The 18,030-nt window shown below is 35.8% G+C and overlaps 1 protein-coding gene across 14 annotated transcripts in view; it reads right to left on the reverse strand.

The window, feature by feature from the left end:
• Positions 1-18,030, reverse strand: part of PCDH7 (protocadherin 7) — a 417,486-nt gene that overhangs the window by 220,495 nt on the left and 178,961 nt on the right. For 5 of the 14 annotated variants that reach the window (XM_035714771.2, XM_035714769.2, XM_035714776.2 and 2 more), the window contains one exon: positions 2,124-2,340. The exons of 1 other annotated variant lie outside the window; for it this stretch is intronic. In XM_035714771.2, coding sequence (XP_035570664.2) covers positions 2,124-2,340 — 217 coding nt within the window. The remainder of the gene's footprint in view (positions 1-2,123; positions 2,341-18,030) is intronic. 8 more of the 14 variants (XM_035714774.2, XM_049108716.1, XM_035714773.2 and 5 more) reach the window with 2 other exon arrangements.

Consider the following 18,030-nt stretch of genomic DNA (forward strand, 5'->3'; position numbering starts at 1 on the left):
GAATCACATCCCCTTCTGTCATTACCTATAGATTAGGGCTAACATGAATCACAGCTAGCAGATGACAAATGATTATATAAAACTGAATTTCAAGTGTCAGTCACATACAAAATCAGAAAAATCAGTTCTATTATAATAGTCTTTGCTGTTGACAAGACTGAAAACATGATTATCAAAAATAACTAAAAGCCTTATTTGGGAAATGCTTCTCAGTAAACTTTCTAATTTCCTAATGAGCTCACCTATTAAGTTTACCATGTATGTTTTCCTAAAAAGTAACCAATATGCATTTGTCATATATAATTATGTTTATAACTCATCATTTCTGACTTATTTTAAAAGTGCTGAATCCCCTCTAACTCAAAAAAAAATGAAAAAATAACATTAAAATGTGATTATAATGTCAATGATACAAAGTCCTTTCTGTTAATATAGCTGACAACCAAAAATAAAGCCTTAATTATACTTTACATTGTTTATTGTGAGATAAATAGTTTTTAAAAACACAAATAAAATCATATTAAATCATTAAAAGGTATAGGAATGTCCTTAAATTAGATCAATCTTGCCTTCCTAGGGGTGTGTGTGTGTGTGTGTGTGTGTGTGTAATATTATTATACTATTTTAACTTTTACTTTGGGGCAAAGAATTTCAAACATATTTGCTTTAGAAATATATTCATGACCAATGCAATTCATTCCAAATTTTTAAACAGATACTAAAAAGCTTAATTCTTAAAAACCACATCAAACTCCCATCCACATATGCATACACCACCATACACACAAATAAGCATGCCTTTATAGCCATAGGGCAAAATGCCATTTGAACTCTGGATTATTAATTAATAGGGATTTCAATCATCAGACCCTGATATCACATCCTCTCACCCAGATAACAATGTGGAAAAATAATTATTTAACATGATTTAGTTTAGCCATAATTTCACTTGAGGTCATTTATAATATATTACTCTCTAAGGTTGGATTTTAATATTCATAGGTAAACTTCAAGAAAAAAAATCAGACTTTTCCTGCATTAATATGCTCTATTTGCATACCATCACTAAAGAAACTGTATATAACAGAACGGTAGAATGTGTTATTTCATTTAAGGGACAGGACAGTGAAAGACAAATCCATTTCGAGTTTTCACTAGAGATAAAATGTGTGCAATTCTCCTTCCTATACAACTGAGTCTCTTTTTATACTTGAGATAATAATAATAAAATTAGTATGAACTTTACCATTCCATTATTTCACACAAACCTACTCCTCAGGCATTTCCTTATAACCTGAAATCCAAAAAACACATCATTTAATTGTTTCGGGGATCATAAACAAATGTGAAAAGATTTATAAATACTGTTTGCAGTCTAACTTTATAACTTAAAAGGAAGTGTACAGGAGGCCAATTGTTGTGGTCCTCATGAGAATCATTTCACAACAGGATAAGAACATAAGTACTAAAATTGGCTTTCTTCTCTTCCCCTTGCACAAAAATGAGGGAAAAAATATCACAACATATACTTAAATGAGAGGGGAGTTATAACGGTATTTACAATATATTTTTGGAGAGTAAGATAATACTGTTCTCCTCGTTTGACTCCATTTCAGCTATACTCGAAAGGAGAAGTTCGAAATGCTTTAATAAATACCTAGGAAAAGAAAGAGCTGGGTATTCTTACTGCCATTCCCTTTCACTAAGCCTGGACAATCGCAGTGGAAGAAATAGTTGCATGACAAAAATGAACAGAAGAAACCAATAACACAAGACCTTTCTCAGTTGCTGTTGTTTAGGTATTATGAATTCATTTAGGGTTTTGTTGTTGTTGTTTTGTTTTGTTTTTCATAGCAGGTACTACTCTGATTTATTGGGCAATGTGTTTATTTCTGATCAGGCTGTTTTAAAATGATGATGCAAGTTTGGTGAATTTTATCTCTATAGTTATGTTCCTTTAGTTGGCATTTCTGTCCTTTAGCAACTATTTATTTATTTATTTATTTTAGATGAACTTGTTTTAGTGTCAGCTGTTTTATTCGGGTTTTAGACGGACCCTTGCGAGTCTACTCCTGATGGCTCGCTAGCGTGATTCTGTGTGTGGATGCTGTGTTTGCCCCTACCATTTTCCATATGCTCTGCCTCACCAACACTGCCATCCGGCGTGGTCCTCTCATAGTTGTCCTCTGGGAGTGGAAGGGCACCCAGCCTTGGCCCTGATGAGCTCTTACTGCTTGGTGTCTCTGACTCCTCCAGCCCGCTGTCATAGCAACTCTGCAGTGACCCCTGATGTGGGTCCTGAGGCTGACTCACAACAGAAAACGTCACTCTACGAAATGGCTGCAAAAGAAAAGATTCTGAATGTCACTAAAATATAAGACTGTAAACGATCTTATCAAAAAAACACATCAATTACATACAGTATCAAGGACTACTGACGACTAATACAATACCAAATGCTTAGAGGATGCTGAAAGCGAGGCAGTTAACTGCATTATCTGTGGCAAGGCCTGGAACTGTGATTTCAGTATGGAAAAAACCCAAAAATTCCCCCTCTGAGACAGAGATAAGAAAACAGCAATTTCCACTCAAACACCCATTGAAGCCAATGTTAGTACCATATATTCAACCATTTTCTATCCTGTAGTCTTCGCTTCAAATAGACTCTCTAAAACAAGTGTCACTGATTTCAGGAGGCAGTAAATATGGATGTCATCTTTGTTAAGAATTCATTTTTTAAAGACTTGAGCTTTAAAAACTTTGTCTGGATGCGATAATGGTGTTCAAATAAATGCCCGTACAGTTGACTTAAGCTATTAAAGGTACAACTGATAAACAGGAATGTAGATGCAGTGCTAGGAAACAGGAATATATTTCTTACTTTATTCATATGAAAAATATTACCCTTGACCTTGAAATTGAAAGGGTGGTATTAAAATAACAGATAAAAGTTTCTTTCACCAGGGAGTAGAAAATAAACCAAAAAGCATACTTGTATGCACTTACTATGACTGTTTATATTCAAAAACAAAGAGTTACATCATGTACTGTCTTTAAGTTCTATCTTCAAACTGTTGCCTATTCTTAACCAGTTGGGTTTCACAAATTGCTGTAATACTGAAGTTGGCTGCACTGAAGATTTACTATGTATGGAATTTACAGATTATTGCAGCTACAGAATAAATTAAATAAATTTAAAACTTTAGACTCACTAAGGGAACCAATGTCATGCATTGATCATGCTACATACGTAGTATTTGGGGGAAAATACAAAAAGATTCTGCAATATTTGTCTGAGATTTTTCTTGGTGATAATTATATCCATTAAAAACACTTGGATGATTCAAAAATGCCATATGTATTTTTTAAATCTATAATTCAGATTGGTTCTTTTTAATATAAGGCATAAAACTAATGTTGCCAGAAAATAGTGAGAAAGCTAAAATAGTGCATTTTTATAACTTGAATACTAATGGTACAAATTACTAGTCGTAACTGGGACCAGTCTGTTTTTTAAAGTGTTAAGGATAATCTACACAGGTAGGCTATTAAAGGGAAAGCTAAGAAGATTTATGGAATCTCCCCCAAATTTATAAACTGGTGCTGCTAGAGAAAAATACACGCTTCTGCAAATCTTCCTTTTATTTTGTTTCAGAAGACTGGTCAGGGATAATGTCCACTTTTGGGATTTCTAACTCAGTACCTTACCCTCCATGTACTTATTTGGCATGTACAGTCTTTATAAAATCCTATCACTTATTCTAGTTCAAAATCAAACTTCTAAAACCACTGAATCATCGTAAAAGGAAAATATTTAAAGCATATTCTCTTCTTTATAATGTTTCACTGAATTGGAGGTGCAAATAGTATACACATCATGGTCCCAAATTTACTGGCGATAAATTCTAGAAACATGACTGTTATTTCACTTATAATTCTCACATTTGTTTACAATAGTATGATGTTTCATACATAGATAAGGAAGTATAGAAATCAGTTTGTGTTTACTATGCTTTATCTTATGTGCATATATTTTTAATTTTTTCCCTATTTATCACTCCCAGCATATTATCTGTATTTCTTCAGTCTCACCTCGGAAACAAGGCTGCTGATAGTTTTCCTAAAACCACATTGTTCTGCCCAAAGAAGATACTCAGTAAATACCATTGAACAATGAGCTTTAAATAACAATGCTGAATCTAGGAAAGAACTCCAATGGTCATTCAGACATATCACTTCAAGACATAGCAATGGTTTAATATATATATGAACATATTCTTTATATATACATATACAAAGAAAGAGACAGAAAGCAGGGTCACATCCTGTCCTTGATTCTACGTCAGTAATTCTCAAATCTTTTAGAATCAGTCTTCATTAACCCAAGAGGAAAGATCAAAAGGAAGACAGAAATACATAATTTGTACTAATAAATTGACAAAGGAAAGTATATAAGAAATTATGAGAAATGTTCTGATATAAAAATAGAAAAGAGGGTGATGTTTAGGTGAAAGTAGTAAACTTAGAATCTATAGTCAAAAATGCTGGTTCCACCAGAAGTTGTCATAGGACAGCACAAAGGTGATTCATCCATTGGAAGGTCATCGTCGTTAATCTTAAAATCTCTAAAATCTCTAAAATCTGGAGAATAATTCTATGAGATTACAGTAAATAATGTAAAAGATCGATTTGTCAATTTAAGGGGAAATGGAGCAAGTGGGGACAGACTACTATTTTTTTTTCAGACTACTAATTTTTAAAGCATGACATAAGAGAGAAGTAGGATTGCGGTTAAAAGAAAGAGATTTGCATAAAGAGTTCTATTTAAAAAAAAGAGTTCTATTTATTTAAGCTTATTTGTATCTTTCTTCATTGTTATTGAAAACATTTGTTTTAAGATAAATATTTGAAGACACAAGCAAAAAGCCTCATAACATAAGGTGCACTGGGAATGAATGAAATCAGAGAAGATAAAAGAATTAAGAGAGAAATTAAAAATAAAATTATAAAGGTAAGGTAAACAGTAAAACGTTGAGTAATTGCATGCATGGTGTGTGTGTGTGTGTGTGTGTGTGTGTGTATGTGTGTAATGAGATAAAATGGTATGTTAGAAATAATAGGAAAGGAAAGGATTTTATTCCAAACCACCCTCTAGATTTCCTCTCGGTTGACCTCAGAGAAGTTAGCTGACCTTTGGTTCTTGTGCCGTAGGCTCAAGGTCTGTAAAATGGAGCTAATAATACTTGCCCCTCACTAACTTAAAGTCTCTGAGAAATAATGAGATAGTTTATAAAAAGAGCCTTAAGCTCCCTCAAAGACATATACTATAAAAGGTATCATACCTCAGGCCACAGCTATATAACTAGAGCGATATGTCCCATTATGTTTTTTTTTTCTTATGTTTGTGGTTTTTGTTGTCATCATTGTTGTTTTTAATATAGAGCTGGCTCAGTAATTCACAAAGTTTCTAAATGGAATTTTTAAAATTCGTATGAGATTTCAGACCTAAATCTGTTAATGCGGTGCTTTGATTGTTCTACATGCAAGTTATTTGTAAAGCAAATATGTGCATACAGTGACGTCAATTTTTCAAAAAGCATTTGAATCTAATCATCTGTTGGGCATGACTATCTCTACAGTCACTTATTTTGGATTGTCATTTATCAACAATGTTTTGTCCCCATTATGAAACAGAGGAGAGTTTCACTTGAAGACACACCCCACTATAGGGACTTCTCAGATATTTTAGAGGTTGTTACAAATATATTCAAAGGTAGCTTCAAATAATATACAATTCCTGGGGCATTAAATGTATCTTCATTGTCATCCTAATCTCCAGCGGACAGAAGTACATTCAAATTGGCTTCTGTATGTTGACAAATTGAACACCAATAAAAAATAAATTTATTAAAAAAAAGTCCTACAAATAAATAAATAAATAGATAAATAAATAAATAAATAAATAAATTCCTACAGACTTAGGGATGCCTGGCTGGCTCAGTGGTTGAGCACCTGCAGAGCGTGATCCTGGAGTCCTGGGATCGAGTCTCACATCGGGCTTCCCTCTTCTCTGTGTCTGCCTGCTTCTCCCTCTGCCTGTGTCTCTGCCTCTCTCTCTCTCTGTGTCTCTCATGAATAAATAAATAAAGTCTTAAAAAAAAAAAGTCCTACAGACTTAGAATAAGCACTCCCCATTCTTGTATAATTGTATGCATCTTATTTTCTGAAAATTTGGAGGTCACATGGGAAATAGGCAGAAGTGTTGATCGGGAGGTCTTCTATCTTCTATTTGTCTGCTGAGGAGAGCCCAAGATGGGTGCCCCTTTTCTTCTCTCCCCCATTCATTGGAAATGCTCCTGAGCTTCTGTTTTAAGAGATGGATGAGTGCAGTGAACATTTCTACATGAAATTAATCTCACAGACTGGAAAAGACAAACACAGCAAATAAGTATTTAAGTTGGGTGCTGTGGGGTACACAATGCAGTATATTCAATCAATGCATTTGCTCACTAAGATTTTTGATACTTTTTTTCCCCCGGAACTGTGAACAGAGGCAAAAACTGATAGATCAGTACATTTAGGATTAGGAGAAAGATAGCCTGCTGGATGAGGAAGGGAGCTAGACTATATCTTAGTTATAGAATAAGGCTTATAATCTATATGACATTATGAGTAAAGGATTCACGAAGGGAAAATGTGGTGAGGGTTTGATTCATTATTCTTTTTTATAAAATTGCATCTCTTTAATTGATAGTGCAAATTACCAAACAGTAAACTTAAATCTAGGCAGTCTAACAGGTTTACAGGTCACACAAGATGTTATCACAATTTCTATTTCAAATATGAACTACTATCAGATTTCATCCTGCTCGTATTCAGAGGGTTCCAAGGAGGTCAAGTCAATACATGTCAGATTCATAAGAGAGAGGACTGAAGCAATCTTCTAAAAGAAAAAAAATTATCTAGAAAGCATATGTCAAATTTTACCATAAGTATAACTGCCTCATTTTTATTTTATCTTGCAGGATCATTATTTTTTGTTTAATTTTAAAGACCTATAAAATCACATCTTTTTGAAGGTATTGACATGAGAACATGCACTATTTATAACCTGAAACTTGGAGAAAATTAATTTTGAAACTAATGAATATGCCATTCTGTTTTCAGAATATTATCATTGCCGAATATATATGATATCACTAGGTGCAACCTATTTTAAAAAAAGTCTTCATGAGGAAGTCCACTGATAGTTTCTAAGAAAAACAATAGAGACCACATGCATATTCACAAATATATGGGCAGTAACAAAACTTTTATTTTTATTCATTGTTTTAAAGATTTTATTTACTTATTCATGAGAGACACAGAGAGAGGGATAGATGCAGAGGGAGAAGCAGGCTCCCGATGAGAGCCCGGGATCACGACCTGTACCAAAGGCAGATGCTCACACTGAGCCACCCAGGTGCCCTGTTTTTATTCATTCTTGTTAGATTGATTAAAACGGTGACTACCACGCCAGAAAAAAAGCATATATTACGTCCCACAATCAGACAGATTTAAAACTCTTTGCCTTCTATCTGCAAAATCTTCCAAGTTACAACCCACACAATAAAAACTTACTGTTTTCTTTGATTAGAAGGTGAGCTTCAGGATAATCCCATCATAGACTCTACTTACAGTAAAAGGGAAAACACAGCATTGGGGTAAAAGTGCAGAAACTTTCCCCTTGCAGTTCATTTCTTATAACCTAGTGACACCACGTTTGTGGGGATTTTATTTGCAAGAGGAAAGGACCCTACAGAGAGATGCCAGTGCAAAGAACTTCAGGTTAAATGTCTTTCATTATTGAATACTGCTCTGTGTCTTACAGACAACTTTATTGAGAACTTTAAATCTGCACCTTCCTTTTTAGCTTCAATAGCTTCTTCATAAATCGTCTCCTTATCTGGAACTCACATACAGCTGTCTCCGTCACATCAATTATTTCTGAATGGGCTGAAAAGGCTTTTTTATTTTTTCCAATTCACTTAGTTACGTCCATCAAACAGACTTCTAATGACTCTCTTTGTCAGTCATAAAGCCCTGAAACAGTCATGCAGCAGAACATTGCAGCATTCACGAGAAACACTACATTTTCTTTTTAAAGAGGACCTATCTAAGACTGTGAGCTCTTCTTTTGCACGGGCACAGGTAGTTGATTAATCTGCAAACATTTTCAACTGACGTCAGTGGCTACCGTGCAAACATATCTAGGATTCCAAAGCACTTAAGATGGAGCATGTCTGGCAGGACCTTCAAACAAACTTTAATCGGGTCTTTTAAACTTTTTAGGGCATCTTCTTTTGCTCACATCTCCACATTTTTCCATACTTCAAACAGTTTTCCTTTCTTTCAAGTCAACAGCAGATGAAAGGATATTAAAAAGAAACATGTTGAAACGTTTGGACTGGTTAATTAAGACACTCATTTGGGGAAAGAGAAGGTAACTAACTGTATTTATTTCTTTTGACTGCGTGCAATTTCATGTTGGACATTATTGTGTATATTTGTTCCACAGAAAACTAAAAATGCAAATGATACTTGGTAGTTCTTAGTCCAGTAGATTACAGAATATTTAATGTCACAAAAAAAAACAAAACAAAGGTTATCAAATGGTACCCAAACATCAGCCACAATGTACTAGAACAGTGCTATTTATTTTACTTATGCTGTCACTTCTCCTCATGCTATCTTTATGTGGGTCCTATTGTACTCTGATTTAGGGAATGAGAAAAAATAATGAATTTCAGTATTTATTGCAAGACCTCCTCTAGCCTTAAAATATAAATGGGTCTCCTATCTGCCCCCCCACCATAATGAAAAACATCAGCAAACAGAAGAGCCAGAGCCTAAAATTCTTAGTAAATGTATGCAAACCTTCTTTTTCTAAAACTCTGAAAATAGATATTATGCTCTAAAATACAAATTGTGGGTCCCCCATACTGCAGACACACTTGCTTGCCCTATCTTTTGCTCTGTTTGCTGCCTTCTATTATACTTAGCCCAGAATTAACAAACCTTTTTTCTGTAAAGGGCCAGAAAGTAAATATTTTAGGCTTTGTAGGTCATAGGTCTCTGCCACAACTACCCAACTCTGCTGTTGTAGTGCAAAAAGAGCCACTGAAGATGCATGCATTAATGCGGATGGCCGTGTTCCAATAATACTTTACTTATGGAAATGGGAATTTGAATTTCATATAATTTCCCACTCTGCGAAATGTTCCTTTTAAATTTTTTTTCGAAAAAAAAAAATAAAAAAAAAAAATAAATTTTTTTTCGACCATCTAAAAATGTAAAACATTAAATGTAAAAAATACAACTTTGCTGTTGTAGAAACGTTTTTAAACGTCATTGTAGAGTTTTCAACTAGTGTGTAAAGGCTTCATGAACACTCATTACCCATTATACCTCTGTTTCAATGACAGTGCCTTGAAAACAGTTTATATTTGTTGTCATTTATGAACACGCTTTGATATTTCTTGTCCTTTTTGGAAATAACTGAACTGGGGAATCAGGAGAACTGGATTCAAGTACTGGCTCTGATAGTAAGTGTGAAATCTCGGGAAAAGACTCATCTTTCAGCTTTTGCATCTTCAACCGTCAAAGGAAGAAGTACCACAGATGATATTTAATATCTTTTCCAGTTCCTTAATTCTCGGAAACTGTAAGAAGATAGGTGTATTGGATCAGTGAATTAATGGCTGAAATCAGTGATTTTAAAACAGTCTCTGCTCACCCATTAAGGAATTCCTTAGAACACTGCAGGCAAATACTAATGCATATTGGAACGCATTTACTCATCGAATAAAGATCATGAACAAAAATACGCATAATAATCAAACATTTTAGTCAATTACCTTAATGAAAAGCTACAAAGATGGTTTGGTTCCTTCAGGCTTACCATTTTTGTGAAAAGTAGAAACATTCATTTGAAATGTCAGCTCCATGACATATGTTTTGGCCTAATTCTTCCCTATCCTCTGAAACCACCTCTTTTGTGATTCCTTTCACTGAACCACGTGAAAATGATGAGTTCCAGGGCACCTCAGTGGCTCAGTCATTTGAGAGTCCAACTCTTGATTGTGGCTCAGGGCATGATCTCAGGGTCCTGAGATTGAGCCCCAGGTGGGGCTCTGGGCTCAATGAGGAGTCTGCTTCTGTCCCTTTACCTTTCCCCTTGCCCCTCCTCTTGTTGGTTGGGTGCACATTCTCTCTCTCACTTCCTCTCTATAAAACAAATAAATAAATCTTAAAAAAAAAAATGTTGCATTCCTACCATGTGCTAAAGGCTGAGAGATCTCGCTCATCTCTCAAATGTATAATTCAGATGGCAGAGGTTAGCAAGGTTGGTACGAAATAGGATGGTGAAGGCATGCTGGGCCCTGATTGGATTACACCTCCCACTTCATTTGAGACCCTACCTAGACCCTTGTAAGTTCCTATGTTTACACTCACAGAGAAGCAGGAAATCAGAGGGAGTCCTAGTTAGGAAAAGAGAATATTGACAAGCAACTAATGAGAAAAATACTGTCTTCACAATGACATTCAATCCAACAAAGACTTATTAAGCACTTGCTTTGTGCCTACCACTGTGCTGAAAAATCTACATGCTTCAGATTTCAGGCATTAAGCTCAGTTGGGTAAGTGTAGATTAATCACGCAAAAGCACTCAATACAAGAAAAAAAGGTTTCTTTTTTTTTTCTTTTTCTTTTCCTTTGCTATTGTGATAATCATCAAAAGCTCAGCTCACATGCCGCTCAGTTGCTTTGCATGACTACTCTACACACCCATGGAGTTCCAGAAGCAGCTGAATGAGGTCGATAAACCTATGTCTTAGACTACGCAGCTGGAGTTAGTCTGTAGCAGTTCAAGGGAGCAAGGCTGAAGAACCAAGTGGAACTGCAGGAAAACCGCCCAGGTTTCCACCTACTAAAACACCACAAAATGAACAAATAGACAACAATAACAAAAATGAAAAATAGCCTTTCAAAAGCTACCTTCTAAAATACACAGATGCTTAGAAGCGCAGATAGAAGCCTGCCTCACGAGCACCCGACTCAGTTCTGAGCACCCAGCTTCAGTTTCCTGGGCTGAAGTGAAGGAAAATGAATTGTGCATTTTCTGATGCACTCAAACAGATGCTCCGGATTCTTGTCTCTTTTTTTCTTTTCCATCTTAGACATTTCATCCAAACTGCACCTGGCAAATCGGGTTGGGAAACTCTATACATTTAACAACATTTACTTTTTCCTTTTCTACAGAATGAAGTTTTGGGTCCTAACGTAGTTTTCCTTGGTCTGGGTGGATTAGAAAGTCTGACAGGAAACAAGACAGACAAATGGAGTAAGGCTCTGAAATGTTACTTAAACATTTAATTATTAAACTGAGTTGAGACCTGACGCTTGAGCCAGAATAGTCTGCTCCACAGGTGAACCTTCTGCTACTTGGGTAAACCCATTTTCTCTGCCGTTCCTGCCAGCTTACTTGTTTTATCTTGATTTGTCTGCACTTTGTTAAAAAAGCAAAACCACCTGTGTCCATAAGGAAAAAAAGTATTCAATGGCCAGTATATGGTAATTTTCATTCCTCAGTACAAGTCAAATGATTACAGAAAAATCAGTGGAAGTGGGTGTCGTGGGCAAAGAAATATACCCTAATGGGCCCTAATCCCTGGAACCTGTGAAGAGGTGACCTGATGTGGAAAGGGGTATTTAAAATTGTAGATAGAAATAAGGTTGCTAATCAACTGACTTTAAAATTAGGAGATTATATTGGATTACCTGGTGGGCCCAATGTAATCTCAAGGATTCTTAAAAAATAGACAGGAAAGGCTGAAAAGGAGATCAACAATTCAGTGGGGAACTGTCCTCTCCTTTGACAGCTCTGAAGAGAGAGGAAGGGGCTACAGGCCAAGTCATACAGGTGGCCTCTAGAAGCTATTAATAAAGCAAAGAAGGGAAAAGATTGATTTTCAGTGTCTCCAGCATAAACACTACCTACCAACACCCTGATTTCTAGCCCAAGGAGAAACATTTTGGATCTCTGACCTGAAAAGCTATAAGATAACAAATTAGCACAGTTTCAAGCCACTAAATTTTAGGCTATTTGTCACAGCAGCAATAGGAAACTTAGAGAGTTAACCATGACCCTGACATATGGTGGGTGGGGGGGAAGTAGAAGTGAAGCATCAGGGCCTCGGGTTTACGTTTATGAAAGAGGTTAGACTCATAAGTCAAATGTACATCGGTGTTCTATTCCTGGATCACCCCACCTATAGGACCACTGAGAATTGGCATGTCATTCTAATAATTATACTTATTTTATAAAACACTCAAATACACAGTGTTGCATATTTTATGTTGAGAGGGCTCAGTAAGGGTAAACATGATAAAATTATCTTAACCCTATTTTCACATTTATCATTCTTTGATTACAGTGAAAATACCAATACCAAACCAACAAATCAAAAAATGAAACAGGGATCCCTGGGTGGCGCAGCGGTTTGGTGCCTGCCTTTGGCCCAGGGCACGATCCTGGAGACCCGGGATCGAATCCCACGTCAGGCTCCTGGTGCATGGAGCCTGCTTCTCCCTCTGCCTGTGTCTCTGCCTCTCTCTCTCTCTCTCTCTCTCTGTGTGACTATCATAAATAAATTTTAAAAAAAAATTAAAAAAAAAATGAAACAGACTAACTCCCTGTCCACTTAGACATTTGGGGGGAAACCACTTCAAAGGATGATCTCTCTATTTTAAAGATGCGATGAAGATCCAATTTCATCTCCTATGTGTAATAGATTTTGTACCATAGAATGTGCTCATAAAGGATAATGGTGAATGAGCCCAAAATTGTGAGTAGGCCAAAGATTTAGGAGCAGATAGGGGCACTAAAGAAATCCATGAACTTGGAAGAAACAAATGCTTCCCACCATACTAACATGAGAAAATAAACTTGATAATGGACATCTTGACTTTCAAGAAATCACCTTAATCTACAAGGGAAGAGTTAATAAATCCTAATTGGTGCCAAATTGCAGTTACCATATTTGTAGACGTTGCCTCTTGTCTGCTATCTTCTTTCTTATTTCCTCTTTGTTTTTGTGTTTGTATATTAAAGAAACTTTTTAGGAGGTTGAATTCTTTCTATAACAACTTAAGCTTTTCAGAGGAAGGGAAAGAAATGAATTCACCAAATAAGTAATAAGTTAGCGTGTTGGCATTTCATGACTCCTTAGGGGAAATGAAGATACTCACAACCTGACCCTAACAGAAAGCTTCAAAAGTAATTCTTATGTAGTATGACAGGTTTTCAGAGACACTAGCAGGAATTTAATTTTTAGGCATAATTTGAGAATGTAACCTAGATTGTCCAATATTCACCATATATAATTTTAATGTTACATGCCGCAAAACTTATTTCATTTACTGCTTTCTTGAGAAAATATGACTTAATTCTTAATCTTAGGGATAAGGGGCATTTTTAAGTATGAGAGAAAAACCAGCAAGTTCACAAGACAAAAATGTTATAGCCCAATCATATTTTATTACTACTACTGTTTGACTTTCTAAGCATTTTTACATTTCATATTTGGGAGGTACTTGTTGAGCTATATCAAAATTAAAATGTTTTTATTGCTTTTTTTTTAACCTTATGATTTTTTCTAATCTCTGACTCTTTTCCTCTCACAGAGGTTTATATACATTGCCATTTTGTACACATTGCTTCAGTGATTTCTTAATTTTCACTTTAGAAGCGCCAAAATGATTACATCTGGGGCACCCACAGTTTGTAAAATACATTATGGTATATTAAAGTGTTCAACTCACCAATGCTTCTGCTCCTTGGATCTCATTATATGCATTCTATGTATTAAGAAATAACAATAATGAGCTATGTAATTGAGTTAACCCATATCCGGGGAGAAGCAATACAGTTTTGGCACCTCTCTTTCTCTCTCTCGTTTCAGTTTTTTAATGAATAAAAAACTAGTTATATGGGAAGACTGTGAATTCACTAGGGATGGCAGGTGTTATCTTTGCCCAGTTTGACAGAGAACCCTGAAGTAAAACACAGCTGAGCAAGAGACTTACAGATTGCAACAATTGATCAGTAGAAAGAGAAACCCTTCTAGGGGGTAATCAGTAATTGGTAGCAGTCATTTTCTTCAATAAATTGAAAGAAGGCAAAGCCTCCTTAATGATTTAGTTGATAAAGTAAGTGTACTTAAAATGCATAGTGATTGGAACTGAGGCACCTGGGTGGCCTCAGTCAGTTGAGCATCTGATTCATGGTTTCAGCTAAGGTCATGATCTCATGCATCATGGGATCAAGCCCTGTGTCAGGCTCATACTCAGTGGGGGAGTCTGCTTGACGATTCTCTCTCTTCCTTGCCCCCTACCCCTCCTCAACCCGCTCTCTCAAGTGAACACAAACACACACACTATCTGTCTCTCTAAAATAAACAAATCTTTAAAAAGATGCATAGTGATATTCTCTAACACTCATTAATTGCTTACTATGTGCCCATTAAAAGCTTATTTAATTGTCACAATAGCACTGAGGAATAAATGAGGAAACCAATGCCCCTGGAAGTAACTTGCTCCTAGTCGCACGGGTGCTAAGTGATCCAAAGATTGTTTCTTACTCACCAAGCAATAGTTTGGCCTTGATGGAATCGGAGAAGTTAATAAACAGACAATGAGACTTCTGCATATATTGACCAGAGCACTGGTATAACTAAGCATAATCTAGCACAGATAAGCTAATTTTTTAAAAGATTTTATTTATTTATTCATGAGAGACACAGAGAGAGAGAGAGGCAGAGACACAGGCAGAGGGAGAAGCAGGCTTCATGCAGGGAGCCTGACGTGGGACTCGATCCCAGGACTGTGGGATCACGCCCTGAGCTGAAGGCAGATGCTCAACTGCTGAGCCACCCAGGTGTCCCCAGATGAGCTAATTTAAAAGTAAACCTGGACTACCCAAAAAATAAATCCTCAACAGAATAAAAAATTATTTAAGCCACTTCTGATCTTGGTTTTTCACAGGTTCCTTAGGCTCAATAATTAGACATTCAGATTTGAATCCCATTGGACATCCTCTGTAGTTCATTGTTGCTTTTAAGCCACTTCAAAAGGAAAAGATACATACTTTACCTTTCACCATGTCGGATTAAGTCTATTTTTTTTAAGTACAATAAACTCCTTCCTTGTCCTACACAGGTCAACTGTCCCCTTCTCTTGCTGCATATTTGAATTCTCTGGGAAATTTAAAGAATTTATGCTTGAACTACATCCCAAAATTATTTTGTGATAGAGCTTGGTATCTATGTCAACAGGGTTGACAATTCACTCTGATCCTAAAATATAATGGGAAATCATCCTACTTTCCATCTGCTTTGGCTGCCAGGAACCTCAGTACTCAGTTACCATATATTTATAAGCTTAAGTAGGATAGGTATATTTTCTTATTCACTCTATGTGGTTTCTGAGGTGCTCATTCTATTTTAATAATCTCATTACATGTTTTATCATAAAATATCTCAATATTTTTGGAGGCAGATAACCTACATTTTGCAAACGATTATAGAAAAACTTAAAATGAGTTATTTTAAGTTTTTAAGTGATCATTCACTTTGGCAGCTTTGGAGAAAAATGGCTTGAGTGTTACTTTCTTTAAAGCTATATTATATTTTAGAGAAAGTAATTTGTAATTAAAATCAGCCTTACTTGTGGTTTTATGCAGAAAAAAAATTGACTAATAGAGTTTTATTTATTAGTTAGTATGGGAATGACCAATATGCCATTAGAGACACAGGAAAATTCATCTTTATGAAGTTTTCTAACACTTATCATGAGATATACAAGACTTATTTTGCTCCTCAATTACCAATTAGTCTTGTATGACTGGTGATAGCTCTATTTTTCATCATCATGTTTCAAATGTATATTGCTATCCATGACTTTATTTCCATATGATTATATATTAATTCTTTCTTTAGCACTAGGAAATCCTGAGACTTGATGCCATCACTAGGCAGCATTATGAAGTCTTCCTAAAACCATGTCTTTACCGCTTTTTCCTTCTTTCAGCATTTCTTATGCCATTTTTTTTCACTTTCTTTTTCTCCCATGTAGCTTAAGTCATTCTGCTGATAAACTGCATCAATAATCTAGGACAAATCTCTGTTCTGTGATTTCCAAGATTTCCATGCACTAATTTGTGAATATCTATGGAAATAATAACCAGAATATTTATATTGCCTTATAGATAGTGTGTTGTTCCCCTCAGATAACACAGTGTCTTAATCTAATTAAAATACTTGATGCCTGAAGAAAAATCTTTCATTAGTGGTATATATTTCAAGAATTGTGTATATTAGGGTTGGGAGAATTTGAGGAGGTAGATGGAACTCCTCAAATCATAATTATTTCACCTATTCTTTGTTCAACTGAAAATAGCACTGGAACGGGAGTTGACACCTAAACCTTCTCATTTCAACAGCAATTCGGAAGTGTTTCTTAGATCTCTACTTTGCTCACACTGGCTTTACCATTCATAAGCTCTATGATATAAAGCAAGATCCTTAATTCCCCTGAGTCTGGTTACTAATTCCCAGTGTGGGAGAAACCTGGGAATACTTATACCAGAGGATACCCAAGAGATTTAAGTTAGGCAATCTAGTGAGTTCTACTCTTTGTGTGCATGGCAATCTCTTAGGAAACTGTTCAGTACTCAAAACCTGCTGCCCCACAACCAGAGAATCTGGTCATTTGGGTAAACAACCAAACAAACAAAAACCTAGATGATTGTGACACACACCAAGTTTTGAGAATCACTGATATAAATCATGTAAAACACTCATCCCATTATTTGTTTTATCAGTATTACAGTTGCTATCAACATCATCGTTATTACGGCTAACACCGAGATGCTCCTAACAGCGAGCAAAAGAGGCAGTCAGGGCCACCCATTGCCAGGAAATTTAGTTATGGCAAAAACCGATACCAAGAACTGCAGTCATTGACTGCTCCCTCATCCCCCTCCCCGCCAACACACATACATACAAATGTATGTGGTGAGGAGTTGATGAAAGACAGCAGGGTACAGTGGCATAGCCAAATGGGTTTTAGTCTAGAAAGATTCTGGAGAAAGTTAGGGAGACAGATGTCAAAGGATCTAGTCAACAGCAGAGGCAAGTCCAAAACAGAACCTCTTGGAAATGACCTGATGACTAAGCCTTGTCCTGGAGGACACACTATTGCTTCCTACAGGCTGAAAGGCCTAACTGAAAGCAATGGCAGATGAGAGAGATCCTACCTCACATAGGGCAGGATCAGATGGGATTTGCTTTACAAGAAGGACCTACATATTGTCATCTAAGGAACTGAGGATCATAAAGGCATGGGGAATTAAGCAAGGAGTGATTATTTAAACAAAAACAATAAAAAAAATTTACATCTGTACAAAATACACATGCCAGGAAAGTCAAAGTAAAAATACTTTTTATACTGTAAAACCTGACATGCTGTAATGTCTCAAAGACTTCTCTTTAATAAAGTGAATTTGGCTATATTCAAAGTGGGTAAGGCAGGAATGTCTGAGAATTTGCATGGTTTTAGATAGCCATTTTCAAAATCTATAGTGTAAGAAAACCCTGGAGTAGCGGCTTTCAAAGTTTTTTTTTGTTTTTGTTTTTTGATCATTACCAATAGTAAGAAATACATTTCACATTCTTATCCTGTACACACACACACACACACAGGGGAAAGAGAAGTATCATATGATATTTTCCTTTACTTCATACAGTGCACTTTGAGATATATATATAATATATGTACATAAATAAATATATATACATAAGTATATATATATATATGTGTACGTATATAGCCATATTCCAGCTCATTCCATTCTCTAATTTAAAAATACTGGTTAAGATCCACTAAATTAACCGTATGACCCATTTCTGGGTCTTTTTTTTTAAGATTTTA

The sequence above is a fragment of the Canis lupus genome, chromosome 3, assembly GCF_003254725.2.
Source record: "Canis lupus dingo isolate Sandy chromosome 3, ASM325472v2, whole genome shotgun sequence".
In the NCBI taxonomy this organism is placed as follows: Eukaryota; Metazoa; Chordata; class Mammalia; order Carnivora; family Canidae; genus Canis; species Canis lupus.